Source organism: Emys orbicularis, chromosome 7 (genome assembly GCF_028017835.1).
Source record: "Emys orbicularis isolate rEmyOrb1 chromosome 7, rEmyOrb1.hap1, whole genome shotgun sequence".
Classification (NCBI taxonomy): domain Eukaryota; kingdom Metazoa; phylum Chordata; order Testudines; family Emydidae; genus Emys; species Emys orbicularis.
The window spans coordinates 45,338,017-45,359,203 of record NC_088689.1 but is presented as its reverse complement, the minus strand read 5'-3'; the positions used below and the strand labels follow the sequence as shown (position 1 = coordinate 45,359,203).

The following is a 21,187-nucleotide window of genomic DNA, read 5'->3' as shown; positions in this document are numbered from 1 at the left end:
ATTCACGTGTCCCTGGCACTGTGCTAGGCTGGCTGCCCCTGAGGCGGGCACAGGCTGGGCACTGAGCGCCCTGCGGCTCTGAGAACGAGGCGCGGGCGCTCGGCGAAAGCGCGCCGCCTGTAGTGAGGGTGGGGCGTGGTACGAGCCGAACGTTAGGGTCGGGCGTCATGACAGTAGAGGGCAGACACCCCTAGCGTCCTGATTGCTCACTGAGTGTCACGTGTCCGCTCTAAAACGCCGAGCCGAGCAGGCGGTGGGTCGCAGTTGCGGGTGGCGTTGGGCCGGACGAGGAAGATGGCAGCGCCCGCCGGCTGGGCCTCGCTCTGTGAGAAGTTCCGCAGCTCGCTGAGTCTCTCCAACGTGGAGTCCAAGAAGGACCCGGAGAACGAGCCCTACCGCTCCAAGTACGGCGCCCGGGAGCAGCTGGAGGAGATCAGGCAGCTGCTGGGCTCGGAGGAGGCGGCCGAGGCCGAGGGCGCCCCTGCGGGGGAGGCGGCGGCGCTGCGGGCCGTGCGGCTGGCAGTGGTGGAGTACGAGCTGGGGGTGAATCACACCGAGACCGAGGAGCTCTCTGCCGGCGAGGAGCACCTGCTGAAGTGCACCCGGCTGCTGGAGCGCCACCGCCTCTCCCGGGACTGCGTTTCCCTCTACATCCAGGCCCAGGTAGGGAGCGGCCGCCGCCCTGGGCGCCCCGGGCCGTGCCGATGAGCTTCTGCCGCGGCTCAAGGCGGGTGGGCGCCCGTAGGCGGATGGCAGGCCCTGGCTTGATTCTCCTGGCGGCGAGGGTTTGACTGAGTTGCCCTCTGGGTCCCACTGTGGTGACTTGTCTCGCCGTGGACGGCGGCCAGCACCTCTGGGCAACGGGGGGCGGACTCGCTCTAGACTCCGGGTGGTCGGAGTGTGATTCTGGATGGGGGGAGTCTCCAATCGATATGAAGCATCGTACTATTTGGGACTTGAAGTAGGTTTGCGTAGATACCCCATTTGCACAGTTGAGGTGTTCCTGACCTTAGGCAGCGTAGCATATAAACCTTGCCAGATCTGGGCCCGTTTTATTTGTGATGCTTAGGATGACATTAACAGTGTAAGTGGCGATATGAGCTATTGAAATGCTGCAATCTTGGGGCTATGCTAGTTAATATTTAAACAGTGCTTTGAAAATATAAAGTTGCATTGCAAAATTGTGATGAGAATTTATTGTTGCAGTTAATCTGTTTGCCAGCTCTTTAACGTTGGGGTTAGGGTAATATAATACCGTAGGTATATTACCCTATCCGAGTGAGTAGAGTTTTGCAAATACTATTAATTTCCTTACAGTAATTTCATTCTCCTCTGTATATTCCCTTCAGAATGGTTACCAAATACATGTACGTTCTCAGAGATGTTCCAGTCTTTACTCAATTTTTACATCTCCTGAAAGAAGCTGTCTTAAAAGAAGATGTCTTAAACATAATGACTGTTCAGATGTCCTTACAACAGCTAGCTGACCTAACCATAACAGGCAACCTAATAATAACTGTCTCCTTGTGAAGCCTTGCAAAATTATTATAATAGGGCAGGGGTGGCCAACCTGAGCTTGAGAAGGAGCCAAATTTACCAATGTACACTGCCAAAGAGCCACAGTAATACATCAGCAGCCCCCCATCCACTCCCTAGTGCCTCCTGCCTGCTGGCAGACCTCCACCCCAATCAGGGCCCTCCCCTCCCCCATCAGCTGTTTCATGTGAGCAGGAGGCTATGTGGGGGAGGGGCAAGGAGCGAGGGCACGGCAGGGGTGTTGGGAGAAGGGGTGGAATCATAGAATATCAGGGTTGGAAGGGACCTCAGGAGGTTATCTAGTCCAACCCCCTGCTCAAAGCAGGACCAATCCCCAACTAAATAATCCCAGCCAGGGCTTTGTCAAGCCTGACCTTAAAAAAACTCTTGTGGAGTGGGGGCAGGGCTTGGGGCAGAGCAGGGGGTTGAGCAGTGAGCACCCCCAGCACATTGGAAAGTTAGCATCTATAGCTCCAGCCCTGGAATCAGTGCCTAGGTAAGGAGCTGCATATTAACCTCTGAAGAGCCGCATGCGGCTCTGGAGCCACAGGTTGGGCACCCCGTAATAGGGGATAGTGGAGAGAGACTACATACCAGTCAGAAAAAATGACTACTTGTAGTCAAGTGGGTTACCTGAAATTTTCAAGGTTGCATTTGTGTGTGGTCACTGTCTTCCAGTGTGACAACTTGGGTAGGGCTCATACTCAACACTATAAACCTGTCATTTAAAAGTTACAGGCTTATTCAGAAACCAGTGTCCCACCAGTAACTAAAAGGGTCACAACTACACAAGTTTACATCATGCCAGAGTTTTTTAATTTTTATTGCCTTAGGCCAAGGATTCAGCTCTGCTTCTGAATTGACTTTTGTAAATGTTGCTTGTTTGTAACAGACAGGTGCTATCTTCTGGATACACTGTCTTTTTTTCCTGCTGTTTCAGACCTCTCTTTTTTGCTGTGTCCAGAGCTGTTTCCAATGCTATTAGAAGTTCTGTTGCCAGATGATGCTCTTGTTCCTAGCATTGGATAATGTATGCAAAATAACACAACTAGAAATCATGGTGTCTAACTGGGATTGTGTCTAACACAATCTCACAGGCTGTAACAAACCTTGGACATTTAAAGGAAGGCAACATAAATACTGCAGTACAAGCAATAATCTACAGATTTGGCTTTTTTTTTTTTTTTTTTTTTAAGTGCTTTATATGCTTTCTTTGTACTGACCTCTATTGTGGAAGCACTGGTACAGAGTTCCTTTTATCAGGTCAATTCCTATGGCCCTGTCTCTGATTTGTGCCCTTCTGCATAGGGCCATACGAGATGATTGCTGTCTGATTTTGCCTGTTACACTGTACATCCAGTCCCATGGACTTAGTGTTTCTCTTCATGAGCACCACAGTCTGATGCTCCTAAAAGAAGGCTAATTTGAGTGGGCCAGCTGCAGGGGCAACTTGATAGAATTCCACTTTTACCCCTCTTTAGTTATATATTAAGACTCGCCTTTTCAAATGAGCAAATATAGAAACTAAATTAGTGTGTGTCCAACTTGAAATGTTTATGAATGCTAAATTCTTAATGATACACTTGGAGAAGCTCTTTGAAATTGGAGAGCCTCCAGAAGCAATGTAAGAAATGTTGCCATGTGAGTTGTGTTTTAGGTCTAAAATACCCATCCCTTAACTTCTACTTCTTAACTTTTCTTGCCACCTTTGCCTATCAATGAAGATGCTTATTTAAACATCATCTGCTCTTTCCTAGCTCAACTTCTCATCCTATTTTATCCAGCCTTGAAGTCATAATACTGAATTTCTAACTTCCTGGTCATTTTTATGACCACACTGATGATGCTATGACTTAATTGCAGGGTGAATCAGAAATAGAACTATGAGAGAGAGAGAGAGAGAGCATCTGTTTAAACATACACCTGAAAATTACATGTTTATGTATGTTTGGGTCTTTATTTTCATGTTTGCTATAGTGTGATAAGGCATCTTTAAACAACTCAAGGTAAAAACTATGGGCCAAGTACAATCCTTTTTCTCCAAAGGCAGTAACTCCCATTGACTCAAATAGGCTGTGTGTGTTGTGGTGGAATTTGGTTGTGTTTAGAGAACTTTGTTGTTGGGAATGGGAAATACTGGAAAATAACTACTTTTTTTTTTTTTTTTTCCTTTTTCCCCTTTCTTCCTTTTACATTTATAGAACAACTTGGGTATCCTGTGGTCTGAAAGAGGTGAAATTAAAACAGCACAGACTTACTTGGAATCTGCAGAGGCGTTGTATAATCAGTACATGAAAGAGGTACTGTTAACAGCTTATTTTACACATGCACTGCACTATTATTTATTTGTGTTATGGCAGCACCTAGAGATGCTAGTCAGCACTGGGGATTATGCTGAGTGCTGTAGACGGTAAAAGATGGCCATTTTCCTGAAGACTGCATCTGGCAGAAGAACATCATTTTTAAGCCTTCACATGCAGAGGCATTTCTTGTTAAGTATACATAGTGAATATTTTTTTCTGAAAAACATCTTCGTGAAGCATGAATTTCTGAGTTTCCTGCTGGCAGCTACTGTGCTTCTGACAAGTGACATAATGTGTGTTGCTAGCACTACGAGGAACTGAGATCTGTGATTCATGATAGTTTCAATGCTGGTTTAATAATCAGCAAATGAACTCTGCTTAAATACTAAAATAAGTAAAATAATCCATGTTGGAAGTTTTTTAGCCAGAATTAAAACCAGCTGGAATCTAGCTTCAACTAACTCTACTTAACTTCATACTGATAGTACTGCAGAGCCATGAGAGACTTCAAACCATTTCTTTTAGTTAACAAGGAAAAGGGTTAATCTTAAATACTCCTGAACTGTCTGCATCGATTTGCTGTGACAATTTATAGTGCTGCATGCATTTAGCTTTCTTTCAGAAAGGTTCTTGTGTGTCTCAGGCAGTCTTGTTAATGACCAAACTCCTTATGCATATTAAACAATCTAAGGGCATGTCTTCACTAGCAATGTTAAAGCGCTGCCGTGACAGTGCTTTAATGTGGCTGTGTAGTCCTGGCACCAGCACTGGGAGAGAGCTCTCCCAGCACTATAAAAAAAACCACCTCCACGAGGGGAGTAGCTACCAGCACTGGGAACACTGTCCACGCTGCCACGTTACAGCGCTGAAACTTGCAGCGCTCTGGGGTGTGTTTTTTCACACCCCTGACTGAAAAAGTTGCCGCGCTGTAAAGTGGCAGTGTAGGCAAGGCCTGAGTTGTTGACTCTGCTGTGTGATAGCAATGGCACAACAGGGCTTTTGTTATGCTCTTGGCAGAGCTATTTATACATTGTGATTGCCTCAAAGACCACTTTCTGCATTAATAATTCACCTTTTGTGACTTTGAAGAAAACCATAGTACACTGCAATTCAATGCACTGGTAGGTGGGGAAATCCCTCCAATTACAGTTTGGTATTTACACATTTTTGGCCTCTCTGTCTTTGTGAGGACTGAACTTTTAAAAAATGTCTCCTAGTTAATACCTGACACTCATTTCTGGCATTGATGCTGTGTACATGACAACCTGTATTCAATACTCCTGAGGGCATTCTGCACCAAAAAACTAAATTCTGCACACAATAGTTTAAAATTCTGCACGTTTTATTTGTCAATAAATAAATGTGGAGGCTCCAGCAGTGCAATAGGGAGCACAGACCATTGGCTGATGGGAGATCACTCTGCAGCCTCCCCACCCCCGGGACACGGATTCAGCGGTGAGGCTGCACCCGACCCTGACACAGCACAAGGCCTGGGCCTGTCCCAGAAACACCCTGGGGCCCTGCTCCTCGGTGCTAGGCACACCAGGTGTGGGGCAGGAAGGCTCAGCCAGGCAGGATCCAAGTGTGAAGGGGCTCAGTGTGGGGGCATCCAGATGTGTGGTGAGAGGGTTCTGTGTGGGACAATCTGGGTGCAGGCAACTCAGTGGGAGGTCTAGGTGTGGGGGGATCTGCATGCACAGGCTTGGGGGTGGGGTTTCAGGTGCGGGGATGTAGTGAGCTCAGTGGGGGGTGGTCTAGGGTGCAGGGATGGGGGTCTGGAGGCAGGGAGTCTGGGTTCGGGGGGCTCCAAATGAAGGGGTTGAGGTATGGAGTGCTGGAGGGGTTCTGGGTGTATGGGGTGAGGCTCGGCAGGAGTATCTGGGTATGGAAGGTCTGAACCCCATGCGCAGTGGTGCAGAATTCCCCCAGGAGTAATTCAAGGTTTTGACCATAAGCATGATCCTGAAGCATATGTTGGTTCTATCTCTGATGTTAGAAACTGGATTGCCGTTTTGTTTTTCTTTTCTTTTTTTCTTTTAACTCCATGGAGCTCTTCCAGTGTTTCTCTGAAAAGACTGAATTGAGATGGAAAGCTGGAATAATAGTCAGTTTGGGAAGATTGTTTTGTGGGATTAGTTTTAACATGCATTTAAATTTTGAGAAGGTCTGTGCAGTTGTGGATTTACTGCCTGATTGGTAGGATCTGAGATTTGAATATTAAAAATAACGTACAAAGAACTTTTAAAATCCAGTTTATTCACTTTTTGCTGCTTTATGAGGTGTAAAAAAGGTTTGAAAGCTTTCAAGTTTCTTGTGACAGAATTGGAGTTTTAAGATTCTGTATCCTGGCTTCAGACAGCTTAACTAGTTTTGGCCAATAAGGCAAAAAGCCCAGGAACTCACAAGAACAAAGGAGACCCGGCAGGATTAAAAGTAATTATTCAGAGGAGTGAGACAGAGACATGGGAACCCTGCTGGGATGTCTGAAGAAGCTAGGCCTGCCTAGGTCACCATCACAGGATGGTAGGGCTTTTTAAGTAAGATAACAAACACTCTACACACATCTGTCTTAAAATGCTTTGTTCCTACAGCAAAATAAACAATGCTTTGGTTGCTATTTACATCACTGATCAGACTCCCAAAGAGAAGAACCACAGGTGCTGAGACCAGTTGGACCTGCTCGCTTACCATGGTTGATTCAAAGGGTACTGGGGCCTGGGGCCTGGTCTAAGAGCGGGAGAATCATGGAACTCCATCCAGCATAGGTAAAGGTATGAGGCCTGAGATCTGAAGGGAGCACTCAGAGACCGGAAAGAGCCGGTGCAGATAGTCCTGTAACTTTTTAAACTTCAGAAATGTCACCTCTGATCTCCTGGAGTTTGCTGAAGAACTTGTTGGGAGTCTCTGAGGGAATGTATTATGAGCTCTTGCACCTCAGTTGAACTGGTGGGAATCTTTAATAAATAATTTTTATTTAAAAAAGTTAGTTATTGATCCTAAACAAGTGTAACCAAAAAAAAGCATTGATTAAACAAATTGACTCTAAAAATCCTTTCCTCCCTGGGTTATTTAGCTTTTGCACTCTTGTGATGTCATCACTTCATTAGTTCTTCAATCACCATCCTTTTTCCAGGCTAGACAACGTGAATTAAAGACCAGCAGTATATAAGTGTGTGTGTGTGTGTATACACACACACACACAACTTTCAAGGTTGTTTTAATAAAGAAGCAAGCAAAGGCACAAGCCTATTGCGCTGTGCCCTCCCCCCCCCCCCCCCAATTTGTGGGGGGGGAAAGGTAGCTACATTACTCCCTCTCCCAGCCCCTACCCCACTTCTCATGAAGAATGTTTCTCTGAGCTGCTCCATCTTTCTCTGCAGCCTCTCTCCAGGAGGCAGAGGGAGGTGGATTACCACAGAGAGAGTTCCATTCTGGCCACGTCTTCAGTTTTATTCTAAGTGTAAAGAACAGAATGACTTGAATGTGTCAATCCTGTTCTATGTTAATATCATGAGCTTGATCCAGATTCCCTCTGCCTCATGGGACGTCTTGAGAATGTAGACAAATAAAGCCTGTTACAGAAGTTCCTGCCTCTTGACATTATTCTCTTAGCTTGGCAGAGACCATGTGGCCCAACAAATAAGGTACTGAGCTTTGCATCCGGAGATTTGGATTCTAGTTCCAGCTCTTCCACTGAGCTGTGGAGACCTTGGGTAAGTTGTTTTGCCTCTTTGTGTCTCAGTTTCCGCACCTGTAAGAGGAGGGTAGTGATATTTATCCTCCCTTGAGAGAGATGGATGAAAAATCCATGTAGAGCTAAGTACTGTTATTACAGGAACATTTATCTGCTGTTCATTTTTGAAGTGATCAAGCAATAAGCTTATAAACTACTATGTACAGCAAGTTGCACTGCTAAACTGATCTCAGGCCTGGTCTACACTGGGGTGGGATCGATCTAAGATGCACAACTTCAGCTACGAGAATAGCGTAGCTGAAGTCGACGTATCTTAGATCAACTTCGCGTCCTCGCGGCGCAGGATCGATGGCCGCCGCTCCCCCGTCGACTCCGCTTCCGCCTCTCGTGCGTTGGAGTTCCAGAGTCGACGGGGAGCGCGTTCGGGGATCGATTTTATCGCGTCTAGACGAGACGTGATAAATCGATCCCCGGTAGATTGATCACTACCCACCGATCCGGTGGGTAGTGTAGACGTACCCTCAGTGTTGAAAATGCTCATAATGTCATGTAACACGTGACTGGCTAATATATTGGCATGCTTAAAAACTTCCAGAATGGTAAGTGATATGAGGAAGCCATCTTGGAAAAATATCCACAGTCCTCAGCCTGTGCCACCAGCAGCTGAGCCACTATTGGGTAGGTGTACAGAATTTTCATAAAAAGCAGGCACATACATAGCTATGAAGCAAGTTAGGTGCAGACAGACAAAGTTGTGCCATAAACTGTGTTGGCATAGTATGGCCCAATCGTGCTAGCTATAACTGTGTCTGACAGCTGTCTTACAGCAAGGTGGAACGGACACAATGGCAAGATGCTGTATACAGGACCATTCTGTATAAACCCCAGAAATCATCTCCATAAAGAGTGAACAAAAACTAGTTAATGTAGAACAAAACTACATTTACTTCCCACACATCCTAAATATATGTTTAAATCCATCTAAATCAGTACTCAAAGCTATGACTTCCCCCTTTGAAAACTGGTGGAAGAGAGATGCTTTCCTCTTTGGTTCAGTCTCTTCAGGAAGCATGGTGTCTCTTTGGAATGAATGTTTTGTTGTTCTCTGTTGAACCTAATACACTGAAATTGATACATCAATGGAGCTTTTCTTTAAAATGAATTGCACTTTACCTGTGGTCATGCAGCTAGATTTGTGTGGTATCCTTTCACTCTTTGCCTCTTTCTTGTCCTTGTATAGATGACAGTAGGGACCTGAAATAGCAAATGCTGTGAACTGCACCTTGTTAGAAATGGCATGCCATATGGGGATTTGATATGCTGTGGATCTCAAGCTTTCCTGGCCCCTGGGGAGTGTGTAACCCAACTAACACCGTGTGTTCTTTATTCCCTTCTAGTGGCTAGACCACATACAGAGATTTTTGAGTCTGTTGCCTCCCATGTTAACGGGCTGACGTGCTATAGTTTAAGCAGTAGAGGCTCATGCTTCTAAGGCTTGTCTGAACACAAATGCTGTAGTGCTTTAAGTATACTGGTATAATATAAAGTGATACACCCTCCTCTAGTATGGACACAATATCAGCATAAAGGTCCTTTAGACCAGTACAGATTTTCCCATATGGGAAGGGGAACAAGATATATTGGAATAAGGCACCCTTATACCAATATAAGTGCATCCACACCATGACTTGTACCAGTATAACTATTTTGATTTAAAAAAAATAATTCCTAGCCAAAATAGTTTTACCATTTCAAAAACCGTGTGTGGACTGGCCTTAGATCAAGAGATTGTTCATGGGGAGTGAACCCGTAATCTCTCTGGGGACAATGTTATGCTTTCACACATGAGTGACATTGCTCTCACAAAGTAGTTCATTGACTTCTGTGTGACTGCTCCTGATTAAAGCTACTCACATGTGTAAATGCTAACAGGATCAGACCTCATGATAGGGTCTGCTAGGCATTTTCTATGCCTATACTGCAGGAAATATTGTGAAGGATACTTGTGTGTGTGTGTGTGTGTGTGTGTGCTGGTAGTGTATCTTGGTAAATGAATTCTTTATTTGATATTTGTAGACATATTTAATAACTTCTCATGAGATCAATATGAATCCAGAGTAAATTAGTTTGTCGCAATGTAATATTCTAAAAAATACACTGTAGTTGTATATGAGAAAAGCAGTTTTATAACACAGTAGAAAAAGTGAGGCATACTGTTTGCCTTTTTTCTAAAAACATCTCATGGACTTCAGGAAATCACATTAAATGCAACATTCAGAAGTTCTGTGGAAAATCAACAGTCTAGCGTTGAATTTGGGATTGAAAAACTGCAAATGCTCACCGGTCTTTATGGTTTTACATTGTGTGTTTCACACTGCAGCCAGCAGAGGGAGCACAATATCACCAAATAAATTATAGGTTGTGTATTGGATATACTGCTTATTCTTTTTCAGAATGGGAACCCTCCCCTTGATCCCAACGAACACTTCATGGCTGAAGAAGAAAAACTTACAGATCAAGAGAGATCAAAAAGGTGGGTGCTGACTAGAGCATACATTTGAAATGAGTGTGTGATGGCTGTTTTTAAAAATAAATCTAAAGTAAGACCCAAATTGTCTTCCCAGATTTGAAAAGGCCTATACCCATACATTGTATTATCTGGCCCAAGTCTACCAACACCTGGAAATGATTGAAAAGGCTGCCCAGTATTGCCATACCACCCTTAAACGACAGCTTGAGTACAGCGGCTACTATCCAGTAGAATGGGCTCTGAATGCTGCTACCTTGTCACAATATTATCTCACTAAGGTAACCATTTAAATGTTCTCTGCTATGGTTATGACTTTTTAATCTGCAATCATAAAAAGTAACTACAAAGTCAGAGTTGCCGTTCCAGTAGCTCATCGAGATATGGTACCTACTGGATTTTAAAATGCCCTCCTTTAAACACACACATAGTCCTCAGATGTCAAACATCTGTCTTAAGGGAGTGCAGTGGTTCCACTTCCTATGGTAGCATGTTGCCAAAAGTGAGCAGGGGGTAAACTTAAGAACTAAAGCACAAGTGGGCCCGGTAGTACAAATAATTCATAATAATGGTGGTTTGTGATGTGCTTATGAGGTGTGGTTTTTTTTTTTTTTTTTTTTTTTTAAAGTTGAAACATAAGGGAAAATAATTATTTGTAAACTACCTACTACTAGTACTTAGTTCTTATCTAGCCAAAGCAAAAAATTCAGGTTTGAGTCTTACACTGCGCACACTAAGTAATTGTTCTTGGATATTTTAGCATGTGCACAAAATTTGTTGAAGGTTGTGAGAGCACTAGAATTTATCATATAATGGATGTTGTGTTTGCGTCCAAAGTCTCTGCACTGTCACTAAACAACTCACTGCTTTGTGACGTACTTCTGTTTTTGAGACCTTTCATACTCAAGACAACTCAAATTCTCATGTGTTCTGTAAAACAGTTTGGTGCTTTGGAGACTTCTGCAATACCACTCAGTTAAGGATAGAGTTTCAGCAGTAACTTGTCACTCCTGTACCTTTTGAGGAGATAAATTGAAGGAATTAACCATCAAGTAAAGTACTACTCAATGTGAGAGTAAGGGAATCAGAATCTGACTCATAATGTAAACTCAGTTTATGTTCAGCTCAGGGCTGTGTTATGTCCCACAACACAGTGTTTACCACACACCTCAGGAAGTGACAGTAGCATAAGTCAGAGCAGCATGGAAAGAATTTATAATGTTCGTGCTTTGGTCCTGCTATAAAAGGCAGTGACTACCTCTGTGGGGGTTGTTGGTTGCGATGGGATATGTGGAAGCAGAGATACTTGGTGGGAAGGTGCTATATTCCATAGTAGATGTAAAAAATCATCTTTCCTTTCAAATTGCACCGTATTACACCTATATTTTCTAGTGTCCAAAGGAAAATGCCCCTGGATCTCTCAATTCTGCAATTTCCCCATCTTCACATGTCCTAACTATACAAATTGAAGGACTTAGTTAAGTCTAAAGTAGCAGCTCATTGGCTGTTTTGTACCTATGATGGAACACTGCTCTTTCTCTCCCCCACAGCAATGCTTTATGGAGTCTCGACACTGTTTAGCAGCTGCCAATGTCATCTTTAGCCAAGCTGGACAGGTTCCTTCTTCAGAGGACAGTAAGCTTTGTGTTTTTGTTTTAATGGTAGTTAGCTTCAATCAAGTAGCTTTGAAATAAGCATTGTTAGTATGGATGTTAAATGCTCATATGCTCCTCAGTTGGGAGCTCTAATAGTAGTTCCAGTTCCTTTTAAGAGAATTAATTATCTTTCCTTATACCAGTACTACTATTAAACCAAGATTTTAAGTTGTACGCACAACAGTTCTTAAGATTTGATACATGTAAATACCTTGAGAAAAGCTCAGATACTTATTGCTGCTTATTCAGGAATTTCACCAGAGTCAGGTGATACTTTAGTGGGTTGTGTTTTGTAAAATTGACAGATGTTAGAAGTTGCCAGGAGGATGGGGAAAAACACTGGGGCAGGTCTAAAATTTGAACATCTTCACCCAGATGTTTTCAGGAGTATGGGGGGATATTTCTCACCCTTAATTTTTTTTTTTTTTTTATTATATTCTGGCTCACATTTACAATACAGTGTATAATCTGTTTAGAGCAATCCCTAAATGAAAACTGTTAAACGAATCTTATGCGAGAAGACATTTCCTAAGAATAGGCTTAAAATGAAGACTTCAGCATAAAAGCAGTTCCATGTAAAACACCCTACAATTTGTCACTTGACGTGATGCAATCTCATTAAATGGTACTTATGAAGTTGTCATCATCCTTGACTAACTTCGTATTGGTGTAATGAAATAAACAACTCTTAAATTAACAAAATCAAGTGGAAAAGAACGTACCCTCCTAAAGAGACAGCCATACTTCTGAGGGGTCATGGTCATATGACTATAGCTGTGCTACTTGAAACATCCTACCTCTCCCATTACTTCAAAGTCTTGGACAACTGAAAGCTTCAGATAAATGAGGCTTTAGACTCATGGCAGATTGTGCTAGCATTCAAAAGGGCTGCATTTTTTGGATTCCCCTAGCCTGCCGTTGCTGCAGTGAATGTTAGCTAGTTTTAAAGGGTTCATGCTAATTGGAATGTTGTCCCCTTAAATCCAATTGGCATTGTTATTCAAGGGTAAAATACAGCTGAAGGGAACACAGCCAAACTTCCTTTAACCAGAGTTCAGTCAGCTGGGTTGCACAATGTATAAATGTCATCACTTACGACATTTTTTGGAAACTTGAAAATGGACAAAAACCTATATAGAGTCACCCATTATATCTCATCTAGCCAATTTAACTACATTTTTAGGAGGCAGGCTGTGCAAGAGCCATTTTAGATAAAGAAACCTAAGACTTTACAAAATATTGGGTTGTACTAATCGTAGAGGTCTGTCAAGACATCTTAGAATAAATATGAAATATTTGACAGCTGTGAATTCACGCATCTAGATTGCCATGGTCACTTGACTGTTACTGTCTGGATGACTAGGGTGACATTGGGGTCAGAAATGTGGTATGCTTTCACCAAGGAAGCCACCCAGAGACTCTAGCCGGTAGGAGTAGAAGCAGCCAAAGCTGGAACTGCTGCACTGTGGCGGGGAGGGGTAAAATGGGACCTAGCCAGAGCCACCTTTCCCTCCCAGAATCTTGCAGTACCCAGAACTGTGCAGGGGAGGCCACATGTTCACGCTCTGGGGCCTGCATCTCTCCTACTGTCCTGTGGGTTGCAGAGAGGAGACTCCATCTGGTAGGAACCAAAGAAGGAATCTTTGGACATTGAGAACTCTACAGTTGTGACTGGACTTCCTCTGCTCCGTGCTGATTGACTCTCACTCCCACCCTCAGTCTCTTCACCTGAGCTTCATTCCACACTTGACATCTTACCTTCTTTTCCCCCTTCCCTTCTTGCTTATCTCCTCCAAACTAAACCTTCCCCCTCAAAAAAATATATATATATAATGGTGGAACTAACATGATGTTTGCTGCCGTCATGCTGTTCACTTTGCTTGTGTGTCAGACCCTTTCCTCCACCCTAAAAAAACGAGGAGTCCACCCTATGTCTGTCTTGTTTATTTAGATAGTATGCTCTTCAGGGCAAGGGTCGTTGTCTACTCTGTACAGAACCGAGCACAGTGGGGGCCCTTTTCTTGGCTGTCCCTTAGTCACTACTGTAATAAACACGATTACATAATAACAGAGAAGTATATGGGCAGTGATGGTCTCTACATCCAGTACAGGATTGAGAGTTTAGAGACAAGGGTCCTCTTTCCAACTCTGCCAAAATCTTCCTGTGTGACTTTGGGCAAATTGCTTAACCTCCCTGTGCCTCAGTTTCTCATCTGTTAAATAGGAATAATGATACTTCTGTCACATAGATGAGGAGGCTAATGACTTGAGATCATTGGATGGAAGATGCTATATAAGTGCAAAGTGATATTTATTACAGCATGCTGGGAATTCCTCCTGTTTTTTGTTTTTTTTTTCCTTTCTTTTTTCTCCTCCCTTCCTCTTAAGTTTTATATCCTGAGCCACTGTACTATGAAAATCATCATATGGAAAATTCTGGGATCTAAAACATGGGAATAAGTTCCACTCACTCAGATTTTCAAGGTAGGAGCTTTATCAGTCAGTGATGTGTCACACTTCTGCATATGAAATAGCTGTAATTCATCAAATCTCTTTTAAAGGAGAAAAGGCTGGATTGGTCAGTAAAGGTCTAGAGTTACTTCACCTTAGTACTTGCTAATAAGGACACCTGCTTAAAGAACAGACACCCGCAAGCATGTGAATGGAACATATCTAAATTCTGTTGTTAGTAAAACAAAGCCAAAACCATCCGCTGTGTACAGTGCAGGGATTCTTAAACTAATGAACAAATGGAGGTCACTTTGAGGCTATTGAGAATTCTCCTTCTCCAACTCTTTCCTGCCGTGCCCGTCCCTGCCCCCCTCCTCTCCCCCCCCCCCCCCCCCCCCCCCAAAAAAAAAAAAAGTGAATGTAGTGCCTGTGAAAGGTACTAATTTAACGGCACTGGAGACTGAAGCATCCTTTGTATCCAGAGAACAAGAAATGGGGGTGTCAGCAGTTGAAGCTTCCCCACACTGGCCCACTAATTTGTCTCCACTTTCCCTAGAGGTGATTGGATAGTTCAGTTTTAACGTCCGTTCAATCTTTGGTGCCTGTGTTGAGACGTCAACAGTGTTGCAAATTGTGATTGTGGTGGGGAACTTGGGGAGAGGAGGAGAGCATAAGAGTTTGTGGGCTAGCAAGTCTTCCTGTTCCTATACTTTCGATTGGCCACGGACTCTACTTCCTCAATTTGACACTCTCTATTTCACTATAATTCTTAGGGCTGTTGCAAGAGCAAACAGTGTGTTAATCATTCTAGAGAGCAGCTTTGCTGTTACAGTTGTTTTTGAAGGGCAGATGGGCTCTCACTTTAGAACAGAAAACAAATCTGTTTGTTATACTCTGGAAAAACTCCAAGACTAGGTGGTCTTCCTGTTACATATCTAAACTGTTTTTTAAAGGCAATACTTGATAGAGCCACAGTAATCCATCTTCTGAGTCTGCTAGGGTTAGGGATTACAACCTTTGCACTCTTAAAACTATAAGGGAAAGACAGAAAAATATCCTGATCAACGTAAATGATCGTTCTTTCATTTAATGTAACATTTGAGCTGGAATACTTCACTTCTCCCCTGCTTTTATTTGATATGTGTATTTCTCAGATGAAACAGAACAAGACCAACAGGATCTTCGACAGAGAAAAGCTGAAATTGCAAGATGTTGGATTAAGTACTGCTTGACTCTTTTGCAGAGTGCTCGTAAATCACTTGAGGTAATCAACGGTTACTTTTAAACAATTGTGAACAGAATCAACAAAAACTTCGTTTATAAATAACAGGAATAACTTCACTACCAGTCATTAAGGATGCATAGTTGCACAGCCAGTAATCAAGAGACAAATATTTGAACTCTAGGCTGTACATATTCTAAAAACTGCTAACCCTTGAATAAAGCTGTTCTATTACTAGTAAGTCTGGAGACTGGATCAGAAACAAGCTCTTTGCTTAGCCCTGCCGGGTGATTAATGGAACATAGCAACTTTACAAGTCTCCCTGATCTTCGCCCACAAAGCCCCATTCTTAGGCTTTAATTCAGCAGAGCACACAAGTATTTGTTTGAGGCCTTGTCTACACTGCAAAGTTTTTGTTTTTGTTTTTTTTGGCAAAAGCTGCCTTTTGCTGACAAAACGGGAGGGCATACACACTAAAAAGCTACTTTTGGTGGCAAAACTCTGCTGTTTTGCCGACAAAACAAAACCACCTTAACAAGAGGACTAAGGCCTTGGCTACACTGGCAATTCACAGCGCTGCACTTGCTGCGCTCAGGGGTGTGAAAAAACACCCCCCCGAGCGCAGCAAGTGCAGCGCTGTAAAGCGCCAGTGTAATCAGCGCCTGCAGCGCTGCACGCTCCCTCGCAGCGCTGCAAGCTATTCCCCTCGGAGAGGTGGAGTACTTGCAGCGCTGCGAGAGAGCTCTCCCAGCGCTGGCGGCGCGACTACACTCGCGCTTCACAGCGCTGCCGCGGCAACGCTGTGAATCTGCGAGTGTAGCCAAGGCCTAAAGCTTTTTGCGGCAGAGTTAAAGCGACAGAGTAGACACTGCTGTTTGTTTTGTCCACATAACTGGCTTCCACCATTATATCACAATGCCTGCCCTGACTGCTCTGCTCACTGTTTTGATCTCTGCTGCCCTGCAGGCGTGTGCCCCTCCCCTTTCAAAGCTCTGGGGAGGTATCTGACAGCTGAGCGTGCTGCTCCCTTTGGGGAACAAAGAGCAAATAATTAACGTGGAATACTCCTGTCTGCTCTGCACTAGGAACACCGTGGCAGGCAGACTGCTGCTGGGGGGAGAGGGGGGGGAGGTTGGGGGGAAAGGGACTGCTGTGCTGCTTTGACATTCCTCAGCATGTAGAGCTCACAGAGCTGCTCAGGATGCTGCTCCCAGCAGCTGCGGAGGCTGTGGGAGAACTCGCAGAACTGCAGGCAGGCAGAGTGGGCTGTTTCGGGAGAGAGTACTGTGCTGAGCAGAGCCAGGGGCTGACATGGAAGAGGTGTTTCTCTCTTTTCTTCCTCCCCCCCCCCCCCCGCCTCAGGATAGGTCGGTCAGCCTGCTGTCTCCTCTGCCCCAGACACACCACTCTCCTCTCCCTCCCCCCACGCACTTCAGTTGAAAAACCGGCTAACAATCTACTAGGATGCCACTGGAAGGATGGGATTGAGAAACATGCATCATTAAGGATAATCTAGGCATGGCACAATATCTAAATGAATATTTTGCATCAGTCTTTAATAAGGCTAATGAAGGGCTTAGGAATAGAGGGAGCAAGACAGAGGGGAATAAAGGAGGGGGGATTGACATTACAGTATCAGAGGTGGAAGCCAAACTTGACCAGCTAAACGGGACTAAATCAGGCGGACCGGATGATCTTCATCCTAGAATATTGAAGGAACTGGCACGAGAAATTGCAAGCCCCTTAGCCATAATTTTTAATGAATCTGTAAACTCGGGGGTGGTACCGTTGGACTGGAAAATAGCTAATGTGGTTCCTATTTTCAAGAAGAGGGGAAAAAAAGTGACCCGGGTAACTACAGGCCTGTTAGTTTGACTTCTGTAGTATGCTAGGTCTTGGAAAAAATTCTGAAGGAGAAAGTAGTTAAGGACCTTGAGGTGAATGGCAATTGGGACAAATTACAACATGGGTTTACGAAAGGCAGATCGTGCCAAACCAACCTGATCTCCTTCTTTGAGAAAGTAACAGACCTTCTAGATAAAGGAAATGCGGTGGATCTAATATACCTCGATTTTTAGTAAAGCGTTTGATACTGTACCGCATGAGGAATTATTGGTTAAATTGGAAAAGATGGGGATCGATATAAAAATCCAGAGGTGGATAAAGAACTGGTTAAAGGGGAGACTGCAGCGGGTAGTACTGAAAGGTGAACTGTTAGGTTGGAGGGAGGTCACCAGTGGGGTCCCTCAAGGTTCGGTTTTGGGTCCAATTTTATTTAATCTATTCATTACTGACCTCGGAACCAAAAGTAGGAGTGGGCTGATAAAGTTTGCGGATGACACAAAGTTGGGAGGTATTGCCAATTCGGAGAAGGATCGGGATATTCTGCAGGGAGACTTGGATGACCTTGTAAATTGGAGTAATAATAATAGGATGAGATTTAATAGTGAGAAGTGTAAGGTGATGCATTTAGGGATGACTAACAAGAATTTTAGTTATAAGCTGGGGACGCATCGGTTGGAAGTGACGGAGGAGGAGAAGGACCTCGGAGTCCTGGTTGATCGCAGGATGACTATGAGTCGGCAATGTGACGTGGCTGTGAAAAAAGCTAATGCGATCTTGGGATGCATTAGGCGAGGAATTTCTAGTAGGGACAAGGAGGTGCTGCTTCCGTTATACAAGGCGCTGGTGAGACCACATTTGGAGTACTGTGTGCAGTTCTGGTCTCCAGTGTTTAAAAAGGATGAACTCAAACTGGAACGGGTACAGAGAAGGGCCACTAGGATGATCCGAGGAATGGAAAACCTTTCCTATGAAAGGAGACTCGAGCTCGGTTTGTTTAGCCTAACCAAAAGAAGGCTGAGGGGGGATATGATTGCTCTCTTTAAATATATCAAAGGGATAAATACCGGGGAGGGAGAGGAATTATTTCAGCTCAGTACTAATGTGGACACGAGAACAAATGGATATAAACTTGCCGTGGGGAAGTTTAGGCTTGAAATTAGACGAAGGTTTCTAACCGTCAGAGGGGTGAAATTTTGGAACCGCCTTCCGAGGGAAACGGTGGGGGCGAAAGACCTCTCTGGCTTCAAGATTAGGCTAGATAAGTTTATGGAGGGAATGGTTTGATGGGATAACGTGATTATAGTCAATTAGGCAATAACGTGCCATCGCTGGTAAAATGAGGGTCCGGCTGGAGAATCTTGCCTGTATGCTCGGGGTTCTACTGATCGCCATATTTGGGGTCGGGAAGGAATTTTCCTCCAGGGTAGATTGGCAGAGGCCCTGGAGGTTTTTCGCCTTCCTCCGCAGCATAGGGCAGGGGTCGCAAGCTGGAGGATTCTCTGCGACTTGAAGTCTTTAAATCACGATCTGGAGACTTCAACAGCTGAGTTAAGGGAAAGTGGGTGGGTCAGCTTTTGTGGCCTGCATCATGCGGGAGGTCAGACTAGATGACCATATTGGTCCCTTCTGACCTTAAAGTCTATGAGTCTGTGTGATGCTGTACCTGCCCCATGAGTCATTGCAGACCCTTCCCAAAACACCCTGCAGCCAATTGCACTGTGGGATAGCTACCCACTGTGCACTGCCGACATAAGGAGTTAGTGTGGACATGCAACAGCGGTTTTATTTAAAGCGCTTTAATTAAAGCGGCATAACTTTTGCCGACAAAACTTTGTATTGTAGGCAAGGACGAAGTGTAAGCATGTGGGTAATGTGATCCTTATTCAGCACTTAAGCATTCAAATAGATCCATTGACTTCCAATGGGACTATACAGTGCCCATTAAGGTGCTGAAAGTACTTTGTTGAATTGAGGCCTTAAAGGGCTCCAGCTCCAATGTCTGTCTGGATACAAAAACACCTTGGGGTGGAGACATACTTCTAAAATATCCATGTTAAATAAATCTCATGCACTACAGAGGTAAGATCATAATTTGTTTAGTTTAGTGAGCATAAGTTTTAATATGTTAGCATGCCCACTCTCTTGTCTTGCTGTTGCAAACTTCTGTTTGCATTGAGGACTGTAATTAAAAGCCAGCTTCAATGCATATTATTCTCTGTAGCCACATGTATTTTAAACTAACATGCTCTGTCATTTTTAGGATAATATCGGAGAGTTGGATCCAGACAGGCAATCAGAACTTAAAGCCCAAAGGAAAAAAGAGGAAGATGAAAAAGAGAAGGGCAGGAAGAAAGCTGTCCTATTTGGAACCAGTGATCTATGTGACTCTATATTAGCCACAGAAGAGAAAGTGAGCTGTATATGTCCTTTAGATTTTCAAGAAGCCAGAGAAGTCTTCCTAGTGGGTCAGAATTATGTTCATGAAGCAAAAGAGTTCTTTCAGTTTGATGGCTATGTTACTGACCATATTGAAATTGTTCAGGACCACAGTGCCTTGTTTAAGGTGCTTGCTTTCTTTGAAGAAGATTATGAGAGACGCTGCAAGATGCACAAGCGTAGAATAGATATGCTGGAGCCCATGTACGTGGATTTGAATCCACAGTATTACCTGCTGATAAGTAGGCAGCTTCAGTTTGAATTAGCGGACACCTATTACGAGATGATGGATTTAAAGGTAGCTATTGGTAACAGGCTAGAGGAACTCGACTCTCATACTATAAAAAAAATTAATTCTCTGGCTCAGTTAGCAATCAAGTATTATGAACTCTTCTTAGATTCTTTGAGGAACCCAGATAAGATATTTCCTGAAAAACTTGAGGATGATGTTCTTCGCCCTGCAATGGTGGCCAAATTTCACATTGCACGATTATATGGCAAGCTTATTACTTCTGATGGCAAGAAACAATTGGAGAATATGCAGACCTCATTGGAATATTACACATTTCTAGTAGACTATTGTGAGAAGCATCCAGAAGCTGTCCAGGCCATAGAAACTGAACTAGAACTCAGTAAAGAAATGGTCGGTCTGCTTCCAACAAGAATGGAGAGGCTAAAAGCCAAACTGTCTCCGTTCAGTTAAACCCTTGTCTTCAATGAATGGAAATGTGCAATATTAAAATGATCTCTGTCAAACATACTTTGGGACAGTTTCCATACCTTGTTGTTGCCCTTAGCAGTCAGATGTCTGCAGCTATAAGATCCAATTATGGTAGGCACCATAGAACCTTTTTAAAATTGAGAACTGTCTAGTTTAGTTCCTCACCCATGCTAACGGTATAAACTCTAAATGTAAAGTGAATGTCCATTTGATGATCTGTATTGCATGCTCTTTATGTAAATACAAGCCCTTCCTGCCTTACTTTCTTCCTCCAGTACATAATTCAATTTCTAAATGTAGTGTTGTACTTCAGATGTTTCTTTTAAGGGAACCTTTTGGGTAGCTTGACTGGTCCTAGAAACCTTTTCTAAGAATCAGGCTTTAGTCATGCATTCTGTCTACTAGACAGGATTTTAGTCTTTCTAACCCATGCTCCCAAGATTATCCATATGGAAAAGAGCCTTATCATAATTGTGTCCTGTATTTATTTTGTATGTTGTGAAGTGACTTTTGTTGCAATTAAAACAGAGACCTCTTAGAGGCTCAATAAATGGACTTGCTTGACTAAACTTTTTCACTGAATCCTTCTGATTTAATTTTTGTTTAAGACCTGATGAACAGTAGAATCCTGTCCCCCTTTTTGCAGGAAACTAAAATATCTTAAGTTTTAACTAGCTGAAAAACTCTATAATCCTGTATGACTTTTAATGGTTGTACCAATAGACAGGCACCAACATATCCAGAACAGGAAAATAAGAAATAAATGATCAAATACACCATGAAAGGTGTGCTGGTTC

General features: G+C 43.6%; 1 protein-coding gene across 1 annotated transcript; it reads left to right on the top strand.

Annotated features, from left to right (window-relative positions):
• The first annotated feature begins 271 nt into the window (after nt 1-271).
• KIFBP (kinesin family binding protein) lies at nt 272-20,949 on the top strand. Its single transcript, XM_065407583.1, has 7 exons — nt 272-663; nt 3,738-3,836; nt 9,987-10,066; nt 10,158-10,341; nt 11,611-11,695; nt 15,321-15,430; nt 19,494-20,949. The coding sequence occupies exons 1-7, from the start codon at nt 295-297 to the stop codon at nt 20,370-20,372; spliced, it is 1,806 nt and encodes a 601-aa protein (XP_065263655.1). The 5' UTR covers nt 272-294; the 3' UTR covers nt 20,373-20,949.
• Nucleotides 20,950-21,187: the final 238 nt, after the last annotated feature.

Bases quoted from the DNA above. Each gene is read 5' to 3' on its own strand.
- KIFBP (XM_065407583.1), top strand. From the start codon at position 295: ATGGCAGCGCCCGCCGGCTGGGCCTCGCTCTGTGAGAAGTTCCGCAGC. The intron at 664-3,737 runs GTAGGGAGCGGC...TTACATTTATAG, and splicing joins CCCTCTACATCCAGGCCCAG to AACAACTTGGGTATCCTGTG. The intron at 10,067-10,157 runs GTGGGTGCTGAC...TTGTCTTCCCAG, and splicing joins GATCAAGAGAGATCAAAAAG to ATTTGAAAAGGCCTATACCC.